General features: G+C 43.1%; 1 protein-coding gene across 1 annotated transcript in view; it reads right to left on the bottom strand.

Moving 5' to 3' along the window:
- Positions 1 to 27,678, bottom strand: part of PCDH15 (protocadherin related 15) — a 695,579-nt gene that overhangs the window by 223,596 nt on the left and 444,305 nt on the right. The window contains exon 20 of the mRNA XM_074999591.1: positions 10,862 to 10,978. Within this exon, the coding sequence (XP_074855692.1) occupies positions 10,862 to 10,978 (117 nt within the window). The remainder of the gene's footprint in view (positions 1 to 10,861; positions 10,979 to 27,678) is intronic.

The raw sequence follows: 27,678 nt of genomic DNA, 5'->3' as shown, positions 1-27,678 counted from the left end.
ATGCATTGCACATGGTTTATTTTCCTCAGGCCTATATTTCCAGCTTTGATGCCTCATTTGACTTCTTCAGCACAAAGAATGTCATTCCAAAGTAGATCTACCTGGCCACTGCTTCTCCTCACTCATGGCCCAAGCCAATAAAACAATTTAAGTACGTCCCTCGTCAATTATGTGACTAAACATTAAGCATGGGCATAACTGCTTTCCTAGATTGAAGTCCCACCTACCTAGGACTTGCTTATATTATAATTCCTTCAAAAATTGTTGTATTTTGTTAAGTATACTGTACTAAAAATTAGAAATAATGGATGCTACGCATAAGCCTTTGCTGAGTAACCATGAAATCCTACTGCCATAATTCTTCTTGTCTGCCCTTCCTGTAAATTTAGCTCTTTCATCTCTTCTGTTATCCCTTTTGCTGTATTATTTCCAAAATTACATTGTAAATATTTCAGGGCAAGAGCCAGATTTTAGTAGTTCAGTGAGGTGCTAAGTGCACTTTTGTCATTATAAAATACATAATTCCACAACTGGGTACTATAATAGTTCATAGATCAGATATGTCAGTCAAGATATAAGCAGGATTTCATTACATTATTTTCAGTATTGCATAATGTTATATGCCTATGAAACATATGAAGTAAAAATAATCATATACATCACAAAGCTTTTACTGTAATTTTTCACACTGTATTTTAGGAGAGACATTTTTAGAATAATTTACATTATCAGCTGAAAATAAAACAAATTCCAACTGAAAATAGAATTAAAATAATGTCTGGTAAAAAATAGAGTTATATTTTCCACAAGCCATCAAATTGTATTCAAACATTTGTTGAAATGTATTTGGGCCAATGATATAAATGACAGTTCATCAATGATAAGCAGACAAATAACATCTCAGAAATCTCTTATTATTAACAAACAAAATTTTCAAACACTTTGAAATCCACAATTTGAATTAAAAAGTGTACTGAAGCAAGTATTCAAGAGCAGTAAGACTACTGGCCAAGACAGAGTTTTCTGCTATAACTTTACAACCATTAGAAATGATGGCATTACTTTCCACAAAGTTAAAACAATTACACTCCAAGAATGACTTAGCAGTTTCAATATTAGTTTGAAATACAGGTTTCAGTCCCAGTTCAGACGTTCATTCTATGAGTTGAATAGACTAAGTTATACCTAATTGACCGTGTGGGAGCATTTCAGATGGATTCTTAATAAACAAGTTCATATCCAATCTGCAGAGACATTTAAAAAACTGAATGGCACTTTATAGGACTAAGAACTTGTTCCAGTGTCCTTTCCACCATTTCCCCTCTCTTTATATTTGTACATTGTGGTCTGAGCAGAATTCCTACTAGGCAACTGTTGATTCTACTCCCGCAATTACACAAAAGCCTGTGAAGCAAATTTTGAAATACACTGGGTTGGTTTCACTATTGACTCATGCTGGCATAACTATGTCATTCAGGGGGTGGAGACAGAGGGCAGGTAGACTTTCCAAAACCCTAAACAATTTAGTTATATCAATCTAACCCTACTCTAGACAGCATTATGTTGGCAGGAGTGTTTCTCCCATTGACATAGCTACTGCTTCTTTGGGAGGTTCTTCCATCAGCATAGGTAAAATCCTTGCTAAGCTCTACATCAGCACAGCCACACAGTTGTGTCACTTCAATGCTACAAGTGTAAACAAGCCCACAGTCACCCAAGAAACTTACACAATGTTCCAAACTTACTTCCAGACCTTCATTTTTCACCCAGACTACTATCTGTACTTAAGCCCTGACCTGAGATGACCTAATGCTTTACTTTCTTTTCTGAGAGTCCCTTAATTATTGATGATGGTAAATTGGTTTGTGTACATCTTGGTACTAGATTCAGATACAATCCTTCAACACAATAGTAATTTTGGCTCTTTTCATAAATCCCATATAATTTAATGTTCTAAACTCAGGAAGCTCACACACACACACACACACATACACGTTCACTCTGTAACCAAACACACTGGTGTCTCTAACTAGAATTATTGTAATACACACAACCATCCAAGCAATTTATTCAAGGGTGATTAATTACTGGAATAAATTGCCTAGAGTGGTTGTAGAATCTCCATCATTGGAGATATTTATGAACAGGTTAAAAAAACATCTAACAGAGGGGATATAGATGGTATCTGGTCCTGGCATATGGGTAGGCAACTTGATTTGATGATGTCTTGAGGACCCTTCCAGTTCTAGGACTCTATGAGTCTATGTACATTTGGGAAAGAATAAGGAATCAAACTTGGCATATTCCCACTGAATAGAATTCACCATTTCATTAGTCTAGGTTTACTAGTAGAGTAGAAATAAGATTGCCTCCAACTTGTCATTTATTTCTCATGACAGTGTTGTGAGGGATCAGGTTGGGTGATTGTTCTGAAGTATTTATTATTGCTTGTTTTTCAAGCTGATCTATAATTTTGAATATACAGGCTAATCATGAGACAGGTGGGTAATGTAAAGTCTTTTACTGGACCAATGCCCTGTTAGTGGAAGAGACAAACTTTCAATCTACACAGGCAAGAATTTCTGTGTAGCCTGAAAGGTTGTCTTTCTCACCAACAGCAGTAGGTCCAATAGAAGATATTATCTCACCAACCTTATCTCTTCAATATCCTGGATCTAAGATGGCTACAAAACTACAGACATTTTCTAAAGTGATATCTACATTAGTTTAAATGACAGCAGAATTTGGGTCCTCTTTCTATTGATGATCTATTTGGATTTTAAGAGACATTTTTTTCAAGTGCTCTTTTCTCCTCCTAAGTGAAAAGAACTAAGTGAGAGGGAACTGGATTCTACTGTGTATGGTGCATTATCAACAGAATTATTTCTATCAGAGTGGTTGCTGAGTTACTCTGTATCTTCAAAAACAACAAGAAGCCCTGTGGCTCTAGTCGTTGCCCACGAAAGCTTATGCTCCAAAATATGTTAGTCTATAAGGTGCCACAGGTCTTGTTGTTTTAGAATTAATTCTATGTTCCACTATGTCCTGCTTGTGCAAACTCATTTAAGACAGAAGGGTCTGATGAACCCTTTTTTTTTTTTCTTTTTTTTAATTCAGCCTCACAACACGCCCACTGACCTCATGTGTTGCTGCAGGAACTCACTGCTTCAGTTTGCCTTCTCTCAGAAGAACTTAAGAATTCCACACAGTTGAGAAGGTATAAAAACTTCCCCTCTAGGATTCTATGTTATTAAATCCAAACTATATTTGAAATAAAAATCTTTCCTTGAGCTCAGAAAGTTGGACAGCCCTCTTGCCTGGGGCGAGTTACTCTCATTTCTAATCTTTCTAGCCTGGACTATCTCCCAGCCTTCCTTCTTGGAGATGATAGGCTTTAGAAGGCTCCTCACCACAGAAAAGCATGCCTCTTTCTGAGCTCCACCGTGCAGTTAAGAAGTGATCCAGCTCAGATGCTCATTATTCAATTGATTGAGTAGACAGGCTAGTTCCCCTTGAATTAGTTTGTCACATGTAGCTTGGGCTTGGAGTTCTCTTATAAGAGCCAGCAACCCCTTGAATGGAGTGTTTATACCACCATTACACTTTAATACCTGAATACAGTGAGTGACTCTCATGACAGTGATCGTGAGTTGAGTAACTCAGGAGCTAGTTTAGTATAAAAAACTTTTGATGGCTGATGACTGGCACAATAAATAAATAAATCCAGCTTAATTTTCATCCCAGACTGTGTTTATAAGGCTCACAGTAACAAAATGTGTCTCTTTTTTTCCTTGTAAAATAGCAACATTTCCAAGCTTGTATTCCTTAAATTAGACATGGCCTATATTCAAATTCTTCCACTATTCAAATATATTCATTATCTGCAATTCACACAGAATTGCTGTTAATATGTAATTGGTTCAGATACAAACATGGAATCGCAGACTGGCAGTTTTAGAGTAACTTTTCACAGTAGAACTGCAGCTCAAGTCGTTTTCACGGAAGTGATAAAACACACTGATTAGTATTGCCCAATTAAAATCTAATTATATGAAAAAAGTACCAAAAATTGATGAAGGTCACAGTGAGTGCTTTATCTCCCTAAGACAAGTTTATATAAAGATGCTTTGTAACAGCAGAGAAAAGGTTATTTGTTTTATTTTTTATGATATTCATTCATTGCCCATCTGTCTTGTGACACCTTTTAATGTCAAAGCAGGGTTCAAAATACTAATTTGCCAGGAAGATAAAAGAGTTAAGGAACTTTAATTTAATAAGAAAGCCAATTTGTTCCTTGATAATTTTCTCCAATTTTTGAAGTCAGAAAGTGGCTTAGTATTGTCAGTCATTAGTTGAAAGTAAAAGATTAACTACTTAAAATGCATTAAATTGTTTTATTTTTAATGAAAACAAGAGCAAATTCCTATTCAGATTTTAGCTAACCTTTACAGGTTCTCCTTTTATATGTGAAGATTAGTTAATTCTCATTTTCTTCAATAAAAGAGATTACATTGCAAAATCCACTAATAACTTTATTTGCTGGTTCTAGGATCTTTTTTCTTTCCTAGATTAATTAAAATTATGCATAGGAGTCTATTGATTTCCATAACAACCTATATGTATGAATTTAGCAAGAGAGTGACACATACAAATATGTTGTAATGGAAATACACATATATGCACACACGATACGTACACATATCTAAATAATGTGTTTATATTACTGTGTATATATTATCTCAACTTTTTAAAAAGCTATTAAATTATTTTCCTTAGTAAGCAAATAATTAGTGAGAAAACATTGTTATTCACATATTTTCCCCTTTTTGAGGCTTAGGTGTTATACATATATATATATATATATATATATATATATATATATATATATATATATATATATAAAGATTTTAATGAATCTATACACACACACACACACACACACACACACACATCCCTTGCTTTGAGCACAATTGGTTCCCAGCTTTCTCCTCATAGGTGAAAACTCATAAGAGGGATACTAAATTACCATTAAAATACATGTTAAAGTCTTAGATTGATTTCTAGTGTCCCTAACGCAGCAAAGGAGTGGCAGCATATAGTGCTGATTTTGAAAAGTAAGTGAACCTTTGGTTGGGGAGGCTTAAAGGCTGGGGGCAATTTGGGGTCATGAGTGGGAGGGAGGGTTAAAACCTTGTGGTGGGTTGGGTCCATGGGACAGATGTGGGGCTTAAAGCTAATGCAGGTTGGGTGTGCGGGCCCATGGGAGGGTGTCAGGTTGTGGCAGGCTAGGTCTGCGGGGCCAGCTGGGGTGGGGAGGCGGTCAGGCTGCTGCGGGTTGGGGCCACAGGACTGGCAAGGGGAGAGTCAGGCTGCTGTGGATGGGGGCCACAGGGCATCAGGCTGCCATGTGTCAGGTCTGTGGGGCCGGTGGGAGGTGTCAGGCTGCCACGGGTTGGGGCTGTGGGGCTGGCAGGGGGTGTCAGGCTGATAGGGGTTGGGCATGTATTAGCTGAGGAAGTTCACTGATCTAATGAATAAGGTAAGTATATGTGTCCCTTGTTTAAGCAAGTACTCATAAGTAAAGTACTCATTTAATGAGGGATGAGTGTATATATTGTGACAGACCCTTTGACCATTCCTTAAGGGTTCTGCACTTCCAGGCAGCTCCTTGTGGGCTTCAAAGACTCACAGAGGCCCCTTTAATTGCCCTGGGACTTCCCAGAGGCAGGAGTCTCCCTTTACTGAGCCATTTTCATCACAGCACAGTCTGAATTTGGGGTGGAGCAGGTCCCTCTCTGCCAGCCTTGAGCTGCTTTGGCTCTGCCCCAGTTGGGCAGCCCTCCAGGGGAATTGGTATGTGGAATACAGCCCCACCTACTGCCCTGGACTCCAGCCCAAGGACCCTAGGAGGGAGGAAGCTGGTGGGGCTTTTTGCAGCAACCTTTGCCCACAGCCTTTTCACTCACCTCTACCCTCTGGTGTCTTTCCCCCCATATCTTGCTGCTGTGGTACCCAGCTGGGCTGGGCTCCTCCATGCCTCCTTCTCTCTCTGGGCACCACTGCCCTCCCCTACTGCTGCCTGGGGAAAGCCTTTTATAGGAAGCCTGGAGACCTTAACTGGTCACAGGTGCTCTAATTATGGCCTGTTGCTGACTGACTCCTGATGAGCCCCAGCTGGCTATCCAGCCTGCAGGACTCCACCCTCTGTGAACTTAAGAGGGTATCAAAAAGAAGTTCCTCCAGAACCCAAAATGTTCCCCTCCATCAGGCACTTGTCAGCTGCAATCTGTGATCTGCCACATATATCATTACAATGTGTATATACACAAGCCCATTGTCTTGCATACCAACAGATTGTAATGAAAAAGTTGAATCCTATGTACAGTAGCCTTTTCTGTATTATTCTCTTGCTCTTGCTCTCTTTCACACACACACACACACACACACACACACACTTTGGACTTCAGAGTTCAATTCCCAACACCCTCCAGGGCATAGAGGGCATTTTAAAAAATATAAGAGAAAGCATTGTAGGGGAAGAGGAAAATTTTAGTCTGGAGGTTCTAGATTATCATAGTCACAATCAGGATTTGGGTCCCATTGTGCTAAATGCCATTCAGCTTCAAACGACATATGAAGTATAGTTGTAACTGGTTGACCCCATGATACTAGGGAGACACAGTGGGTGAAGTAATATCTTTTATTAGACCTTTAGACAGAGTGGCAGCCTCCCCTCATGAGCTTCCCCTTTTAGTTGGATATGCGTGAAATCATTAAACACTCCTTGTCCTTATACTGTGCAGTACCCCAGGGACTCTTCCCACAGGGCAACAGGTTTGTCCTCTTGGCCTTTTATGGCCCCAGCTCTCCAGCTAGGACTTTGGACAGTTCAGATCCCCTTCAGGAATTATTGCTGATTAACTCAAAGCAACTTCCAGTGAGCTACAGGGGAACCACGGTTACACCACAACTACAGGTTATAGCCCAGGGACTATAAGAATAGCAGCCAAGTACCACTTTCAGTGAAACTGTTTTCAGTCCCCTGGTCCAATTCCTGTGGCACCAGCCTTCAACTTACCTCAGGGCTCTGGTATGTTCAAGTCCTAGCAGTTAACCAGAAGCTCTTTCTTGCTCCCCTGGTCCCTTCCAGCACTGAGCTGTCCATGGTGCTGCAATTCCCTTTGGCTGGCCAACAGCATTATGTTTCCAGCGAGGAGCTCTCTCCCACTCTGCAGCTCCTTTTCATATGGTCCTCTCATGCACAGATTGGCTGCTCCTTTCAGCCTATTTGATTAACTTGCCTCTTGTTGCCTTTCTAGGCTGTTCAGATAATTTAGCTCCACTACAACTTTCCTGGGATGTATGTGGCAGAATCGTGAGGCATCCAACAGGAGCCTCTAGCCCTATTCCACCCCATCACAGACCACTTTCTGTTGGTGTGTGAGAGAGTTGTTCAGCACAGTTACAGTTGTATGGAGCTGTCAACTGGTATAGATGGGGACACCTCTAGAGATAATATTTTGTTTCTCTTATGCTTCCTTAGCAAATACAAGGAACAAAACATTATCCCCAAGGGTCTCATCAGTTATACCATCTGACCACTACATAAAACTTAACTATGCTGAAAATCTCTGTCTCTCTAACCAATAAAAGCTAGTCTCATGAAATATTATTACCTCTCCCATCCTCGCTCTAAAGCTCTCACAATGATATTTCCAGTTACCAAAGCAGGTGACAGTGGTAGCAGTTGGAATCAGACAGACTTCAAGGGTCTTCTGAGAGAGTGAAGTATATTGCCAAATCACCACTTTATCCATTGCCTAGTGACATACTACAGAATGTTTGAGTTGGTCAAAAATTTGCTATTGGCAAACTAGGTTTCCATCACAAAACATGGACTTGCAAAAATGAAAACATTTCACTGGAATATAGCAATGTCATTTAAATTTTTCTAAGAAAATATCAAAATATTTCATTTGGATAATGATCATTAAGAACATTTAGATTATTCTGTTCTATGCTATTATAAAAGTCAAAATGACAAAGTTGAAAAAGAATGATTCAATAATATCAAAAAGAAATTATGTGGAATATTTCTGTGGAAAAAAAAATCAGAGCTATTGACTTTTCATCATAATTTGAGATAAAATCAAATTCTGAAGTATTAGATTTTACCATAGGACAGAAAAATAGTTTACTAACAGCTCTACTACTGATACAATGGTTCCTAAACAGATTGTCTCCTGGCCTTGACTATAGAGGACAGTTAATTTAAGGATAATTTGCAATGAATAAAACAAGAGGGGAAGACTTCTAACATATTGATGAAGGGAGTTCTGATTTAGGCCCTATGGACTGTGACTTACCATGCAAGACACAACAAAAATAATAGTAACAACCCTTATAACCAAGGATAAGATTTTTGTCATGGCAAATTTTTAATAAAAGTCACAAATAGGTCACAGGCAATAAATAAAAAAATATCATGGAAAGCTGGAACCTGTCCCTGGCTTTTATTAAAAATAACCAAGCAAATGAGGAGGCACTGGGGCCAAGCACCTACTCTTGTTAACATTCCAGATTCCCCACTCCCAATGCCTGAGATTGCTTAGTGCAGGATCAGGAGAACCATAGTGTAATCTGTACTGGTTCAAAGCCCCATCATTTTCCCATGCAGACTTGGATCTGGGAGGTCTGCCACAACACATGCAGTAGCTGGGAGCTGTGGGGTGCCCTACTAACTGCCATTCAAGCCCAGCCACTCTCTAGCTGAAGCAGAAAATGTCAGAGGTCTTTGGATTCTGTGACACCCATGGCCTCTATGATATAATCTTAGCCTTAATCATAGAATCTACAAAATCATACCCGAGTGGTAGATAACATGGTTAATGTGAGACAAATTCAATAGCAATTTCATCCTTGAGGAATGAGCAAGTTACTTAGAGGATAACATCTCTTGAATTGAGACAGTTTGCTATGTTCCTAAATGCTGGTGGTTTTCTGAGGGCCAGAATGTTCAAATTTTGCCCAGTGTTGCTCACTGAACTCCTTGAAATATTGTGTGTGCGTCTTTGTACCCATATTCCCCATTGCCTACTATCAAGCTGCTATACTTCACAAGTGATGATAATGTCCTTTGTAATAACACCTGACACACTGCACTAATGCCCTTCATACCAAATACACAATATACCAACGACCCGATGACAACAAAGCTTTAAGCAACCACAACCTCAGCTAGAAATCTTGAAAAATTTAAGTCATTAAAGTTTCATAATATCATCTTATAAGAATTTTCATCATGGCTTGACAATGAAAGATTGGAGATCTGAACAATCAGGATTAACTCTAGGATTTCTCCTGGATAGCTGATTAAGGACAGGGAACAGACATTGTTCATCCACTGTGTATCCAAAGACACAAATTAGGGAAATTCATCATGGACAGCAGTCAACGTTGCCGCTATTTTTTCCATCTATGTGCAGAATAAATGATGTTATGTGCCCCACAGCATGTGCAGATGTGCACCACCAATAGAGACACATAGTGATGGGTGTGGGCAGGTGTGGGTGCTCTGCTAATCAGCTGGGTGGCATGTGAACATCTCTTGGCTGGCTGCCCAAGCACTCAGCTTACAGGGAAAACTGACAGCAGCATTAATCTCCACCTGTCTGGAATGAGCTCCTTCCCCTGTGCTTCATACAACATTCAATACAGCAATGGCATTAGTCAAATAATGTATAACAATAATAAACAAATATTGCTACTATTGACCTGAATGTTAAGAGCAGTCTTTTTACGCATCTTAAACATACCATGAGTCAGATCCTCAACTGTTGCAAATTAGCCTACCTCAATTTACTTCAAAGTAGTAGGATGGTTAACACCAACTAAAAGGTCTTTCACTTTTTTGTGATTTCTTTTCAGAGTGATAACACAGGCAGAACATATTAAATATGTCCAATGTAAGCATAATCTTAGTATTTCAGTGCTTGTCACTGTTAAATAAACCCATTATATACTGTATTTAATCTTGCTATAACTAGTTCATATGGAATTCCCAGTCAAAATATTTCCATTAGTTTTTAACATGCAAACACTCAGACTCCAAATACTCAGGGAGAGGTGTTCTGTGAATCTTCTTTGCCTTAGTATTCTAAACATTAACAATTAAAATGAAATCCTTCTGGCAGAATAACTTTGTCTTTCATTCTCCTCAGTGTATCATCTGGTCACCAATTTTATGAACCCCCCTTGATTACACAAATAGATATTACCCACCAGAATAACTAACAAGTCAAAAATGTGCAGAGTTCTGTCAATCAAATGCTTCACTAGGGAACTGTGATTTAAAAAAGACAGCAGCAGAAATAAATTTTATCCCCAGATCAACCAAGCTCAGTTCAAACACTGCATTTCCAGAAAGGACTACTGATGAACTGTACTGTTTCGCAGAACACTCGTATGTCACATAGATTGGAAACTCACAATGACTGCAAATCAAGGAAATGACAAGCTTGCAAAGTTGTGTTGTGTTTTCTTTTTAAGCCACAGAGCTCTTTCAAATGTAGATGGTCATGGCTTTGCTTCATACCTATTCTTTTTATCATCTGTGTCACAAAGCCAGATAACTACCCATCAAAAAGAAGCTGTATTGTTGATTTGTCAGCCTTGGAAAAAATATTTCAAATGCAGCCAATGTCCATGATGACAAAGGACAGGCTGGGATCAAAAATTTATGCGAGTTACTGCTGTGCAAGACTCATAATAATCTCCTTTGCTGCTCAGAGGGTTAGGTCACATATGACAGTTAAAGATTTTTCCCTTTTGGGTGAAGTGTATTAACAAATCATTTGCTTACCGGAGGATCCTGATCTTCAGCTGAAACTGTAGTGATAACTGTGCCCTTGATTGCATCGGGAGCAACCATTCCTCTGTAGAGAGCTTTGCTAAATACTGGGGAGTAATCATTCATATCCTGCAAAATATAATTAAGAGTTTAGTTTTCAAGTTGAAACAAGATTATGGACATATCCACTGTTGTTCTTTCAAGCTATACCCATTCACTCCATTCCCATCAGAGAACACATTTGCCACTGTCAGCCTTTCCATACTCTCAATTCCATTACCATCACACAAGTCTGGCACCCAAGAGGAAGATGTCAAATTTTCAATACAATATTACTGTGAGAGGGATCAACGTAAAATAATTCTGCTTCAGAAAACAGCCTGTCACCCAAGTAAATAAAGCTTCCAGGGACTACAGAGATTCTTATGACAGCTGCTTTTTAACCAATGTCCCACAATATGGCTTTGCTAATTTTCTAAACTGGACGAGCTTGCTCTTTCCTGAAAGTGCATTTCACATGATCTGCGACAGACTGAAAAGAAAATACAGTACACTGGCATACTATGGAGACTTTATGACAGCCTAAATTATGCTTCCAAAGTCACATATGTGTTATGAAGGAAAAATTTCAATTAGATTGTGATTTTTGAAAAAAAAAAAGATATCTTACATTGAGGGAAACAAAAGAAAATAAACATATAAAGCAAAGTTCAACAAAGTTAAGTTGAAAGACAATTAACTGCCCTATCAGGAACCAAATGCATTTCAAAGCTTCTCTCCAAGGATACTGTAACTCATCAATAGAAATAATCATTTGTCATGATAGTTTTGACTATTCTGAAATATACACTGCATAAAAAAAACCTAATCAGGATGAAAGTGCACTTTGATTAAATGCAGCTTCATGTACATTTTTAAAAAAAGTTAAATAAGTGCAACTTTAAAATATAGTTATTTTTAATTACACTTTTGTTTTTTGCTTTGTATCTATTTTCATAATTTGAATTGCATCAGTAACAGATGTATACATATTTGCACTTGTAGATAAAAGAAATGAGCAAAACTTATTAAAATGCATGTACAACTTGAAAAGACCACAATAAAAGATGGAGTGCAGAGAGGAGAGTGTTCCCCCCCCTCACACACAAGGAAAATGCCAAAATGTGAAGAATGTGGTTTTAATTAAGTTGCAACCTCAATAACCCATTCGGGAACTATCTAGCAATAATTTGCACACTGCAACCCCTCATTCCCACCTCACTCATTCCCAGCTGTTGTGGAAGGCTGTCATCAGTCCCCCTGCAAATTAACCACCTTTCCCTCATACAAGGGCTAAGATGCTGAGAACAAAGAGGTTGTCAGGAGCTTCGTTCCTATTCCCCAGATACTTTAAGAGATGTACTTTTAGCTCCAGTTTTTCAGAAAAACAGAGCCCTATAAAACAAGTACCTACACTGTACACTTTCCACTAGTTTGGCTGCCACTCCCACATGATTATCAGTTTCCTCCCAAACCAAAATACATCCACTACTTGATGGCAGAGCTGTACTCCATCACTCCTGAATAATTTAGGCCTAAATGTACGATATTTTTGGTGTACAGTTATTAACCCCTCTATCTGGATAATTCCCACATATTTTGGCTTTGAAAGCCTAGACAGGTCTTGTGCATCCCCACCCACTTCAGTATTTCAAACCAGTTCAGGGTCTGCCCAGGCAAAAGGTCCTGCACCTGCCCTAAATCTCTTTATGCCTTGATGACCAAACCCTCCTCCCTTACAAAATCCCAGGTGTAAACGAATTATTTCAGCTGGCTATTTCTTGGCTGGTCCTCTTGCCATGCCAACTTAGTTTTACCTCAACACCAAAGGCCCAGCTGCGAACCACTAAAGGTACTGACAGTCCATACTATGAGCCCACAGCTCCAGAATTGGCTATTTCCTTGCTCCTCATATCAACCTGCTTCATCCATGTCAACGGAGACTAGCCTTAATGATAATGCCCAGCTGCGGTGATGTGTTGAGGGGTTGGGGGGTTATGAATGGTCATGTGTCCCTCCAAACACCTTTTGTGAAGGGAGAAGGAGCCAGCAGCTCAGCACAGCCATTCTCTCCACTGGATAGGCAATCGTCCTGGGCCCCATGGATCACTTGGTGGAAGGAGGTTTTGAATAGAAATGGACCTACCCCGAACACACACTGCACCAGTATGCACTGGAAGCAAGAAGCAGAGTGATGTGGCTAAGATCTGGGCAATCTGGTGAGTGCACGTGAGGCCTGATCCCTGTTGCCAGGGCCAGGTGCCTAAGTAGCCCCCTGGGCAGCACTGCTCAGAGAAGAGTGCCTGGAATTAGAGGAGGAGTTGGGGGAAGGCATATTGGCCCTCCAGTAAATTTTAAGAGGGAAATTGTTCACCTGCCTGTGGACCAAATGTGAGGGAGAGCTCAGCTTGGCAGGTCAGGATATAAACAGAATTACCAGCAGTTCTCAAAATGTGGGTCCCAAACCCATTTTAATGGGGGTGCCAGGGCACCAGGACTGGCTGAGGCTAAACTGGAGCCTGGGGCTGAAGACCGAGTCCCCTGACCTGGTTTCCCTCTGGCCAGCGTGTGTGTGATGGGGGCTCAGAACTTGGCACTCCCACCCAGGATGGCGGGGCTCAAGCAGACTTTCGCCCTCCGCTCCCTGCCCCACAGTCATGTAGTAATTTTTGTTGTTGGAAGTGGGTTGCAATTCAATGAAGTTCAAGAACCCCTGGATATATAAATACTCCCTGCAGGTCCACATGGGGCCTCAATGGTTTACAAGAGCCCTTGTAAGGAAGCAGCTCATGTGGGCTACGTCTACACGTGCACCCAACATCGAAATAGCTTATTTCGATGTTGCGACATCGAAATAGTCTATTTCGACGAATAACGTCTACACGTCCTCCAGGGCTGGCAACGTCGATGTTCAACTTCGACGTTGCGCAGCCCGACATCGAAATAGGCGCAGCGAGGGAACGTCTACACATCAAAGTAGCACACATCGAAATAAGGGAGCCAGGCACAGCTGCAGACAGGGTCACGGGGCGGACTCAACAGCAAGTCGCTCCCTTAAAGGGCCCCTCCCAGACACACTTTCATTAAACAGTGCAAGATACACAGAGCCAACAACTAGTTGCAGACCCTGTATATGCAGCACGGACCCCCAGCTGCAGCAGCAGCAGCCAGAAGCCCTGGGCTAAGGGCTGCTGCCCACGGTGACCACAGAGCCCCGCAAGGGCTGGAGAGAGAGTATCTCTCAACCCCCCAGCTGATGGCCGCCATGGAGGACCCCGCTATTTCGATGTTGCGGGACGCGGATCGTCTACACGTCCCTACTTCGATGTTGAACGTCGAAGTAGGGCGCTATTCCCATCCGCTCATGGGGTTAGCGACTTTGACGTCTCGCCGCCTAACGTCGATTTCAACTTCGAAATAGCGCCCAACACGTGTAGACGTGACGGGCGCTATTTCGAAGTTACTGCCGCTACTTCGAAGTAGCGTGCACGTGTAGACGCAGCTGTGATGTCTAACTCTCCCTTTACCCCTACCCTCTGTGAGAGGGGGGATGCTTAAAAAACCCATAACCTCTTTAATGCTGCTTGATCAGCTGAACTGCTCCCCACCTTTGAGGTTATGGGGGTTGGATTTTGTAAATTATTGAATTAAAATACATTAGAGTTCTTTACATTGGACTAGGGGAATTAATGATTATTGGAGCTGGGCATTTTAATTCATCTGACAGAAGCAAGGTAAAATGGAAAACCAATGGAAGACTAATTTACACATACTAATCATATTTTTTCTAAATACTTAAAAGTGATGTTAAATTTGCATAACCTGCTCTGCCTTTCCTCACAAGACTCATTCTTAGATCTTTGTGTTTGTGTGCACGTGAACAAGTGTATACAGAGTTTTGAAACATCACACAGCATTTCAGACTATTTTGGGCAACAGTTCACCCAATGCAGCTGTTCTCTGATTGCCAAAAGATGACCCCTCCCTCAAACACATGGAAAAAACACTGGATACAGCTACTGATATTGGTTTGATTGCACATACAGGCGTAGGCACCAAACCAGACAGAAATTCTAAATTACAACTCATCCAAGTTCAGGTTTAGGAACCAACTACTATGTGCTCACTGTAATTTTTATAGCTCAGATTTAAGAATATCTATGGCAGTGGTTCTCAAATTCTTCCATAACAGGATCCCTGCTGAAACTATCCTTCTGCTTAGGCATAGGGAAAGGGTGGGTCTTGATCTTTTGAATATCTGCCTGTAACCATCGACTCCCATCCCCAGCCTGGATGAGAACTCCTGATACCAGTCATGCTGGAAAAAATCCAAACAATGGAGGTCATGTACATGTCTTGAGGATATACCAGTGTGGCATAATTCCAGGAAAATAATGGGTATAAATAATAATAATAATAATAATAATAATAATAATAATCAGTTTTTAGTTCATTTAAATCTTGCCTCCTGTGTTAGGAATATAAAAATTAAAAAAATAATATGTTAAGTGTATAAACAAACAAACCACCCACAACCACCACACACAGAGTTATCAGTAAATTTAAATAAGCAAGCACAGAAAAGTCTATGAATCCTTTAGTTGTATAAGTATGGCCAACTATATGGCTACGTCTACACGTGAAGCCAACATCAAAATAGCTTATTTCGATATAGCAACATCGAAATAGGCTATTTCGATGAATAACGTCTACACGTCCTCCAGGGCTGGCAACGTCGATGTTCAACTTCGACATTGCGCGGCACCACATTGAAATAGGTGCTGCAAGGGTACGTCTACACGCCAAAGTAGCACACATCGAAATAAGGGTACCAGGCACAGCTGCAGACAGGGTCACAGGGCGGACTCAACAGCAAGCCGCTCCCTTAAAGGGCCCCTCCCAGACACAGTTGCACTAAACAACACAAGATACACAGAGCCGACAACTGGTTGCAGACCCTGTGCATGCAGCATGGATCCCCAGCTGCCGCAGCAGCAGCCAGAAGCCCTGGGCTAAGGGCTGCTGCCCACGGTGACCATAGAGCCCCGCAGGGGCTGGAGAGAGAGCATCTCTCAACCCCCCAGCTGATGGCCGCCATGGAGGACCCTGCAATTTCGACGTTGCGGGACGCGGATCGTCTACACGGTCCCTACTTCGAGGTTGAACGTCAAAGTAGGGCGCTATTCCGATCCCCTCATGAGGTTAGCGACTTCGACGTCTCGCCGCCTAACGTCGAAGTTAACTTCGAAATAGCGCCCGACGCGTGTAGCCGCGACGGGCGCTATTTCGAAGTTAGTGCCGCTACTTCGAAGTAGCGTGCACGTGTAGACACAGCTTATGTGTAATTAAATATATCATTTACTCTGTGAAAAAAATTAGTTACCAAGAAAATCCTGTCCAAAGTTTTCAAAAAAATTACAATCTTGCAATTAATTTCCTTATCTTCTATGTCCTTAATGATGACAGTGGGAGTTGCTGGGTATTCAGCAGTTTTGAAAACCAGCCTACTTATTTGAGAGGCTAAATCAGGATGTAAGAACCTAATTTGCTATCCCATTTTTGAAAGTCATCACCTTTCAATCTTCATGTTTGACATTTTTCGTTTTAAAAATGTCACCTTAGCATAAGAGTAACGTAGGTTTGAGTAGGGTTTTTTAAATTTATTATTGTATTGCCTTAACTATTTAAGGCAAGGAAAAACTGTATTATTGAATGTTAATGCTTCTCAACTGTTATTGGTTTAGGAAAGGTCTGGTGCCGTGTTTGGGAGATATATACACACAGAGGGCGTTTCTACACATGCCACTTTAATGGCCTGCTAATAAATGGCCTGACATATGCTAATAAGGCATGGATGTAAATTCCTGGTGCCTCATTAGCATCGGATCACATGAATTGGCATCTGGAAGAATCTCTTCCAGACTTCAAAACTGCATGTAGAAGCATGGCCCCTGGGGAATCTTCTGAAAGGAAGTCCTTCTTCTGGAGGCCTCTTCTTCCCAAAAGCAAAACAAAGAGGAAGCCTACTCTATGGCCACTTTTACACATGCATGATCTTCCAGAGGACTAGTGCCTTCTTCTGGAACACCAGTGGAGCATCTATACATGTAAGGAGATTTTCCAGAAGGAATCCAGAAGAAGGTGCCTCATCTTCTGGAGTCCGTACTCTGCTGCGGAACCAGGAAGAGCACCTTCTTCCCAAAGATTCTTCTGGAAAAAGCATGTGTAGATGCTCACAAACTGCTTCTTCTGGAAGAAGCAGCCCACCTTGATGGTGGTCCACTGGAAAGTGAAGATGCTCTAAGCAACCCCAGCGGGGCTCTATGGGTTCCGGGTCCTGCAGCTGTTAAAGGTGCAAGGACCCTGAGACCCTGAGACAGGAAGCTGAGAGAGTAGAGACAGGCAGCAAGTGACAGCCACTCTCCACCAAGACCCTACAGTGCCGACAGGCCTGGAGTTGTACAGATGGCCAGCAGGCCAGCACCCTGCACCACCCAGAGGAGCTCTGGGAACCCAGACAAAGGCAACTGACTGGGCTCCCAAATGGAGGTCCCCCATCATGGACTGAGCCAGAGCTCCAGGATCTCCTGGGGTTCTGGCATGATGAAGAGGACACCAGTGGGCACCGGAGGAACGCTGCTGCCTTCGTCTGCCTCATACAGGGACTCACTGACCACGGCTGCCTCTCCTGGACCCCAAAGCAGGTTCGGTGTAAGGTAAACGAGCTGTGACTGGGCTACATGAGGGCCCAGGACAGTGCCCCTTCTAAAGGGCGCTGCAGGAACTCCTGGTTGCAGAGGGCACCTCACCATGCCAGGGCTCTGTGGAGACAGCCACACCAGTGCCATCTTCTGCATTGGAGGAGGAGCCCTGCCACCGTGGACATCCTGTCCAGTGGGGAGTCCTCCAATGGCTCGCTAGCCATCGAGCTGCCCTCTGCCACCAGCAGCCAGGCTTCCTCCAGTTGGACATCACCTGATCTGTTTGAAGCGACCTCACGTAAGTGCATGCTACGGCAAAGCCCCTGAGGGGTGGGACACTCCCAGGCCCCAGTGCCATGATCCAACCCCAGATGGCCCATCTCCAGTCAGGGACTGACGTGACCCACGCCTGTGGGCGACATCTAGCGCCCTCCCCTCTGGAGAGTCCCCCAAACATGCTGAGGGCCCCTCAAGTGGCACAGCTGCTCCCAGCCAGCCCGCTCCCTGGGCAGGGACCACCCCCATCTGAGTCCCCACAGCTCACAAGCACACCACTGGGGAGGGCACCATGGACAGTGCCTCTGCCCCAGCACCATGCCCCAGGGGCCAGCATGGCAAGTGCATGGTGGCCTTCACAGTGGTATCCCATGGGACACAGCCATCCCATGGGTCCTGATGGGGCCATGGTCATGCCATCCAGGATCTGGATGTGGCACTGACCCTTCCCTCCTCCCCCCACCCTCTCTCTTACAGCAGCACCATCCAAGTGCTGGGGCAGCCAGAGAAGGAGCCTGCACCACCAGCCCCATCCAGGTCAGAGGACCCAGCAGCCCACCAGATGGGCCTGGACCAGCCTCAGACCCCATGGCACAGCAGCCATGGGTGCATTGAACCCCACACCGGGGCTGCAAGGCCAAGGCCATGGCCTTACACTGCCATCCTCCACCACCAAAATGCCCTGACAGAGAGGCAGCTGGCCCTCGACAAGGCTGAGCTGAACTGGAGGTGGGACACGTGGTGGGAGGTGGTGGGGCTGCTCTACATAGTGTGTGGGGTCCTGGTCAACCAGCCCCAGCTGCCCCTGTGCCCCCTATGCTGCCCCCCAAGGTCCCAGCTGTCCCCCCACTGTTCCCCCTGCTGCTTCTGTCCCCTCCAGCTGAGGAGTGCAAGACCCTGGCCACCTTACCGCCCCTGGGCCTGCCTGCAACTGCCGTGAGGGACCTTGTGACTTGGTGCACGGCCACAATGGGCTCTGTGAAGGGTCCTCCCCCGAGCCGTGACCCTTCCCCTCCTACCACCACTGCTGAGGCTGGGCCTGCTGTGGACAGGATGTACCTGCCAGTGCTCCTGGCCCCATCAGCACCCAGCATGGGACCACACACCCAGGGTGGGAGGGGCACCCGTGGGCACTGGGGCTTGCAGCCCTCTGCCCCATCTCTCATCTGGGGCCCCCACTATCTCTGTCCCAGGCCTTGTTTCAGTTTGCATGAACCTGTTCCCTGACCCCCATGTACATAGTTAGACAGTTTTTGGGTCATACACATTTGTTTTATTGTTTCATAGGTACTATTTACATAAAGGTGTTCTCTAGTTCTATATTCAGTGTTTAATACATACTTACAGTTCACACACCCCCTTGCCCCTGATTATTGTGGGAGAGGGTAGAGGGGTGGGTGTGGGGGGTTGTTTGAGGGTGCGAGAGGTTAGTAGTCTCCCGGGGTGAATATCTCCTGGATGTGGACCCCATCATGTTTAAGCTGTCTGTTGGGGGCTGCGGCAGGTTGCTGGTACCAGGAGGCCAGCTCCATCACCCAGCCCTGGGGCAGGGTCCACTCATGCACCTTAATGAGGTTGTGGAGGCTGAAGCAGGTGGGCAGGACCTGTGGGATGTTCTCCTCCCCCACATTGAGGCATATGAGCATACATCTGAACTGTGTCTTCTCGACTGGGCACTGGGCCCTAGTGAGCTGGGCGTTGAACAGCTCCTGGGAGGGTGTGAAGTGGCCCAAGTACAGGCACATCAACCAGGGCTGGAGGGGGTAGCCCGGGTCGCCCACAAGGCAGAGGGGCATTTCGACCTCTCCAACAATGAGCTCACACTGTTCCAGCCTCCATTCTGTGAAACAAGGCAGAGTTCCACAGGATGTGCACATCATGTGTCCTGCCCGGCTAGCTGACATAAATGTCTGTGAACCTCCTGTGGGTGTCCACTATTGCCTGGAGCACGATCGAGTGGTACACCTTGCAGCTGACATATCGGACTTCTGTTTCACTTTGAAAAAATAATCTCCTGAATGTTTGTAAATGCAATTATTTCATAACTACATTGTAGCCAAAAGTAATTTGCAATTCTTCCTTTCCTGGTTTTGTTTTTTACTCCTTTTCTTTCACTGTCTGTAACCTACAAAGTTTACTTAATGTCCTTAGCATTTGCTGGCAAACAGTCAGATTCATGAACAATACAAACTGAAGCAAGAATTGAGCAAATGTAAACTCCTTGTAAACCAAGATGACTTCTATACTTATTGGCTACGTCTACATGTGCAGCCAACATCGAAATAGCTTATTTCGATGTTGCGACATCGAAATAGTCTATTTCGATGAATAACGTCTACACATCCTCCAGGGCCGGCAACGTCGATGTTCAACTTCGACGTTGCTCAGCCCAACATCGAAATAGGCGCAGCAAGGGAACGTCTACACGTCAAAGTAGCACACATCGAAATAGGGATGCCAGGCACAGCTGCAGACAGGGTCACAGGGAGGACTCAACAGCCAGCCGCTCCCTTAAAGGGCCCCTCCCAGACACAGTTGCACTAAACAACACAAGATCCACAGAGCTGACAACTGGTTGCAGACCCTGTGCCTGCAGCATAGATCCCCAGCTGCTGCAGAAGCAGCCAGAAGCCCTGGGCTAAGGGCTGCTGCCCACGGTGACCATAGAGCCCCGCAGGGGCTGGAGAGAGAGCATCTCTCAACCCCCCAGCTGATGGCCGCCATGGAGGACCCAGCAATTTCGACGTTGCGGGACGCGGATCGTCTACACGGTCCCTACTTCGACGTTGAACGTCGAAGTAGGGCGCTATTCCTATCTCCTCATGAGGTTAGCGACTTCGACGTCTCGCCGCCTAACGTCGAAGTTAACTTCGAAATAGCGCCCGACGCGTGTAGACGCGACGGGCGCTATTTCGAAGTTGGTGCCGCTACTTCGAAGTAGCGTGCACGTGTAGACGCAGCTACAGTGTATTTGACTATTAATTAGTGAATATGAATGAGACTACACATGCCAATAGGGATGAGAAGATCAAAGCTACAGATAATGTATTCCTTTAAAGAAAGAAAAGTGCATCTTTTTCAACACTTTGACAGGAACCTTTATCATTTGCTCCCCAAACAATTTATAATCTACTGCTTTCTTTTATAAAGGTTTAGGTAAAAGATGGCTTCGGACATCATTAAAAAACTTTTTCATATTTGGGTCTGCAATTCTAATCCCCTTCTATCAGATTAGACATATCAGTGGCTAACTCTTTTTATAACTCCGATCAATCTGATGTCATTCATCATTACTATTTATGCTACTTGAATGACATTTGTGATTTTTCCAGGATCTGCTCGTATTTGCTACTGTGAATCTCTACATGACCACTCAGAATCTCACAGTACCACTGGAAATCTGAGGAAAAAGTTGCTTTTATTCCAGTGCATCCACGTTTTTTGTGCTTTTCTGACTCTACTGAGGCTCTTTTGTTGATATTTGTAGTCATGCTCCAATTATTTAACTCTGAGCAATGTTATTTATTGAGCTGTTTATGAATAACAGTGACCATTTCCTGTCCATAATCCTTTAATAATTCGGTAACTATACTTCCACACAGTGATTTCTACTCTTCTACTGAGAGGGCAGAAGACCTACTTGTGCCATAGGTCTGAGGCCACCTCTGCACACAGTTCCATTTGGTGTCTTTCCACATCTGACAGTCCTAAAAGCACTGCTCTTTATCTCACACCTGAGATGATCCCATCATTCAGTGCTGGTTCTCATAGTTCAAAATAATAGTTGACCCTCTGCAGCTGCTCTGTGAATGCCAAAAGTAATGTACAGTTTCTGCTATCCATTATCACACAGTATGTCAGGTGCCTGTGAGTTTTCATCTGTTAGTAACTTAACTGCCATGTGCTTTGTCCTCATGACACTTTACAGAACATAGGAGAGAAGTGGGGGATTCATCCTTTCTTGCTACAGATGCTGGAGTGAAGAGCGAAGAATGGCCATTGAAAAAACAGGATACAAAAGGCAGAAAGCAATAGAGGACTGGGACAAAAAGCAACGCATATGACATTTAGTACAGTTGCAAGAAGCACTGCAATATGCTCCACCTTCCCATAATAACAAGTGACAGAAGATGTCACTCTGCACTACGGGAAACACAGCTTACACTGTTGATGACAGTGTCCTCATGTGATCTGTTGCCAGATGGAGAGCTAGTGCAACCAATCTTTTCCAGTCTTTGTCATGTCAACTTTTTGGTGTCATAAGTTTGGCTGAAAAAACCTAATAGTGTAAACAAAGCTTTAGAGTAGTTCCATGGCAGCATCTCTGTGGTGATCCAGTCCAGCAGCCCTGTCTACTTTTTCAATGACCCCTTTACAACAAATTCCAGCAAAAGGCACATAGAAGAGAAGAGAACTAGAGCCCCTGTGTATCTGAAAGACTACCTTTGAGATAGATGCATGGATATTTCAGAAATTCCCCACTACTGATTCCTCACTGAAACACACTGTTGACAAAATGCATTGTGTGTGTGGACATTCCACCAGTTTTGTCAACAAAACCAGGGTTTTGTTGGCAAAACTCACTAGGGAAGCTATAACTAAACAATCTCCCAAAACCTAAATTCAGACTCCTAATTTTTTTATTTAAAATTCAGCGTTCAACCTTATTTTAAATATGATTCTTGCCAATACCAGAAGCAGGAGGGCCAAAGTGTCAATAGAACTGCCTTCCAAGTGCTTCTGGCACTAGACATGAGGATTACTGTAAACCTCCTTAATTTAGAAAGCATATCCTTTCAAAATTGAGGTGGCTGCAACAGGTCCTCCCAAAGTGCGAGTGCTGGGGCAGCTGCCCCAAACTCTCACAGGGAGGCTCTGCACTGAGGTATGTGACTGATTCTAAAGCTTGCTAAGGAGGATTGACATGCATTTAAATCAATCCTGAGGCGGAGAAGTTCTGGTTGAGGGGAAATCTTTCATCAGAAAAACTCCTACGATGAATAATCCTTCTATGAGGATTCTTCACATGCACTTGGTCAATAGCTGTGTGTGAATAAGATAGGCAAAATGAATTACACATTCTTCAGAAATACTGCATAATTGAGAAAGGTTTTGTTTCTTTTGTCCCTAAGGAGTGCCAGAGAAACAAAATTCTGTTCAATAAATTTAACAGAATAACACAAAATATGTGATGTAGGCCACTGTAGTCAAATTCAATGTGTAAGTTGATGTACCATCTTGAACATCTTGCTATGACCAAATTTAGCAGGTCTCACAACAATTCACAGTTCATTGTTTCCCCAATATAACAAGGTGACCGCTGTTACCTATCAAATAAAGAGCCAAACATTTCTATGCAAACTATATGTAACCTTCTTGAATTACAAATTCATCTGCATATCATTTATATATTCTTGTAGGCAACAAAATTAAATCCTTTAAATCCACTTTGGTACCAAATGACTGGAAGACGGCCAATATAACACCAATATTTAAAAAAGGCTCTAGAGGAGACCCTGGCAATTATAGACCGATAAGTTTAACATCAGTACCAGGCAAATTAGTAGAAACACTAGTAAAGAATAAAATTGCAAGGCACGTAGAAGAGCACGAATTGTTGGGCAAAAGTCAGCATGGTTTCTGCAGAGGGAAGTCGTGTCTAACTAATGTATTAGAATTCTTTGAAGGGGTTAATAAACATGCGGACAAGGGGCACCCAGTGGACATAATATACCTAGATTTCCAGAAAGCCTTTGACACGGTCCCACACCAAAGGCTTTTATGTAAATTAGGTGGTCATGGGATAGGAGGAAAGATCCTTTCATGGATTGGGAATTGGTTAAAAGACAGAAAACAAAGGGTGGGAATAAATGGCAAATTTTCACAATGGAGGAGGGTAACTAGTGGTGTTCCCCAGGGGTCAGTCCTGGGACCGATACTGTTCAACTTGTTCATCAATGATCTAGAAAATGAGGTAAGCAGTGAGGTGGCCAAGTTTGCAGATGACACCAAGTTGTTCAGGACAGTCAAAAGCAAAAGGGATTGTGAAGAACTACAAAAAGATCTCAGCAAACTGAGTGATTGGGCAGCAAAATGGCAAATGAAATTTAATGTGGGTAAGTGTAAGGTAATGCATGTTGGAAAAAATAACCCAAATTACACGTACTACATGATGGGGTCAAATTTAGCTACGACAGATCAGGAAAGGGATCTTGGAGTTATAGTGGATAGTTCTCTGAAGACATCCACGCAGTGTGCAGCGGCAGTTAGTAAGGCAAATAGGATGTTAGGAATTATTAAAAAAGGGATCGATAATAAGACAAAAGATATCATACTTCCCCTATATAAAACTATGGTACGCCCACATCTCGAGTACTGCGTGCAGATGTGGTCTCCTCACCTCAAAAAAGATATATTGGCATTAGAAAAGGTTCAGAAAAGGGCGACTAAGATGATTAGGGGCTTGGAACGGGTCCCATATGGGGAGAGGCTAGAGAGACTGGGACTTTTCAGTTTGGAAAAGAGGCGATTGAGGGGCGATATGATAGAGGTATATAAAATCATGAATGGTGTGGAGAAAGTGAATATAGAAAAATTATTTACCTTTTCCCATAATACAAGAAGTAGGGGACACCAAATGAAATTGATGGGTAGTAGGTTCAAAACTAATAAAAGGAAATTTTTCTTCACACAGCATACAGTCAACCTGTGGAACTCCTTGCCCGAGGAGGCTGTGAAGGCCAGGACTCTATTAGGGTTTAAAAAAGAGCTTGATAAATTTTTGCAGGTTAGGTCCATAAATGGCTATTAGCCAGGGATAAAGTATGGTGCCCCTAGCCTTCAGAACAAGGGCAAGAGATGGATGGCAGGAGATAAATCACTTGATCATTGTCTTCTGTTCTCCTTCTCTGGGGCACCTGGCATTGGCCACTGTCGGCAGATGGGATGCTGGGCTGGATGGACCTTTGGTCTGACCCAGTATGGCCATTCTTATGTTCTTATGTTAAAATTATAGTCAATGCATAATGAAAGAACAAGGATTTCTCTTTATCATAGCTCCATTTTATGTCCAATATCTTGTTTTCTTTCACATTGCTTGCACTAGTAGAATATGGAAGCAGCAGCAAAGAACTTGTTTTTCCCATAGCTGCCTATGCAAAGGGTAAAAACTAAGTATACAGAGTGTGCAATACAGGAGAAAGTTCATGTGCTCTCATGCAGCAGAATGCACAGAAGCTACCCCTGGAACTATTCCACTTCACAATACTATATGAGGACTGATATTTGAATTTCTTGAAGCAATCTTAATTGCTAACCCAGCTGTCATCTTAGGTCTAGCATGGTCTGTTGGCCCCCTTCTCAATCCCTTAAAGTCATAAAGTCATGTATACAAGGATTATAGGAGTTTTTTCTATAAACCACTCACTAAGAACTAATATTGACATTGCTGGAAAGAAAAGAGAACTGCTAAACACAATGGCAAGTAAATAAGAAACATTTTGGAATGGGGAAAAAGGGAACAGAAGCATAGGAGAGAAAGAATATTAAAACTGAAAATCACTTAAAAAGAATGAAAAAGATTAACTAAAACATGCTAATGGTCCATAAAGTACTCACAGACAGCAAGTATCAACAAGTATTAGTTCAGGATAGAAATATTTGAGTGAGGGGTGTGAAGGGTAATAACAAAAAGTAAATGTATTAAGTATAAAAGTAGGATTTAAATGCTCACAGGTGATTGACAAATCAAAGTAGGTTACTAAGCTGAAGTAAATAAAATATGCCAAGCAAGCCTAATACTCTAAAAGAAATGGTTACAAATCATAATTTAATCACCCTTGTTCTTGTGTTATGGGAACAGATAACTTCCTTATTTCTCCATAGCTGTCGTGATTTCATAAACATCAAATATACACCCTCCCTTTAGTCTCCTCTTTTCTAAGATGAAAAGTTCATTTTTTAAAATCTGTCCTCATATGGCAGCTGTTCCAAGTCCCTAATAATTTTTGTTGCCCTTTTCTGAACTTTTTCCAATCTGAAGATATCTTGCTTGAGATGAGGAGGTCACATCTGTTCACAGTATTCAAGATGTGGGCATACCATGGATTTATATGGAGGCAATAAGTTATTCTATGTCTTATTCTATATTTCTTTTTTAATGATCTCTAATATTCTGTTTCCTTTTTTGACTGCTGCTGCCTCTTGAGTGGATATTTTCAGAGAATTATCCACAATGTCCTCCAGATCTGTCTCTTGAGTGGTAATAGCTAATTTAGTCTCCTTGTTTTATACATATTGTTGGGATTATGTTTTGCAATATGCATTATTTTGAATTTATCAACATAAAATTCACCTGCCATTTTGTTGCCCAGTTGCATAATTTTCAGAAATCCCTTTGAATCGCTTCACAGTCTACTTTGGACTTCATTATCTTGAGCAGTTTAGTATAATCTGTAAATTCTGCCTCCTCAACTGTTTACCCCATTCTCTTGATCATTTATTAATATGTTGAATAGGACTAGTCTCAGAATGGCTGCCTACAGGACATCACCAGTTACCTCTCTCCAGTTGTTTCCTATATTTTAACCAATTACCAATCCATGAAAATTTCTGTTAGAAGATATCTTCTGACAAAACATCAGTTGAAAGCTTGTGTCGAGACACTAAAGTGGATTGAAAGAGTGATCCACTCTATTTATAGAGAGTGGCCAGACTGCCCAGCCACTCTCTTGGCAGAATGGCCCTCAGAACACCGTCATACAGGGTTGCATGGCTGGCAATCCCTTCAGGGAGTGCTGGTGCGACATGCCCTTAACACCCGCCCCCCGCCACCTCCACGCAAGATTCCCATTCCCTGCCCATGACAAGGCGTGCCTACCTCAATGAGGGACATCACAGCTGCTAGATCAGAGCTTCGATGCTTGCTGAGAGACACAGCACTTTCCAGCTTGCACTGGCCACACCCAGAGGCACTTCAGCACTTGCTGCACCTCCTCACAGCCATCTGCCTCTTCCTCTGGGAGAGTGAGTCCTGCACCAGCTTTGAGGAATGCACCATTGCTGTCACACGGTCCCACCTGTGTTGGTCATGGAGCAATGGGATGACCAGCAGTGGCTCCAGAACTTCTGAATGGAGGAGGACACCTTCAAGGAGCTCTGTGCTAGGCTCACCCCCACCCTCTGCAGACAAGACACCATCCCTGGGGAAAACCAGGTGCAGTCACCCTCTGGAAGCTCGTCATCCCTGACAGTTACTGTTCCATGGGAAACCAGTTTGGCATGGGGAAGTCCACCATCGAGGCTGTCCTCATGGAGGTAAGGCACTCATAGGCCACAGTCCCTGCATGCAGGGGGTATATTCCACCCAAGTGGAACCCTTGAGAAGCAGGGTTGGCTGTGTGAGAGGTGCAGCTGGGGGGGAGAAGCCCCATCCCCAGGGCACCATGCAATCCCAACCTCACATAGCCATGCTGCTGGGGGACGGAGGGTGGCCTCACATGGGGGCTCCTGGAGAGCTCAGGAGAAAGGACACGGGACATCTCCAGGGCCCAGGGACTCCCTCCGTCAGTCTCTGATGTGTGTGTTCAGTCCCTTCCCTTTGCAGATTGTGATGGCCATCAACATGCTCTTGCTGTGGAGGGTCATCCGCCTGGCACACATGGATGCATTAATGGCTGGATTCACCATTGGGGGTTTCCCCAACTGCTTTCGAGTTATCAATGGGACCCACATTCCCATCTGTGGAAAAGAGAAGACTGAGAGGGGATATGATAGCAGTTTACAAGTACCTAAAAGAAGGAGGGAGGAAAATTG

This window comes from Carettochelys insculpta, chromosome 7 (genome assembly GCF_033958435.1).
Source record: "Carettochelys insculpta isolate YL-2023 chromosome 7, ASM3395843v1, whole genome shotgun sequence".
In the NCBI taxonomy this organism is placed as follows: domain Eukaryota; kingdom Metazoa; phylum Chordata; order Testudines; family Carettochelyidae; genus Carettochelys; species Carettochelys insculpta.
Note: the sequence above shows the minus strand (reverse complement) of the source record. Positions and strands in the feature narration are given on the sequence as shown.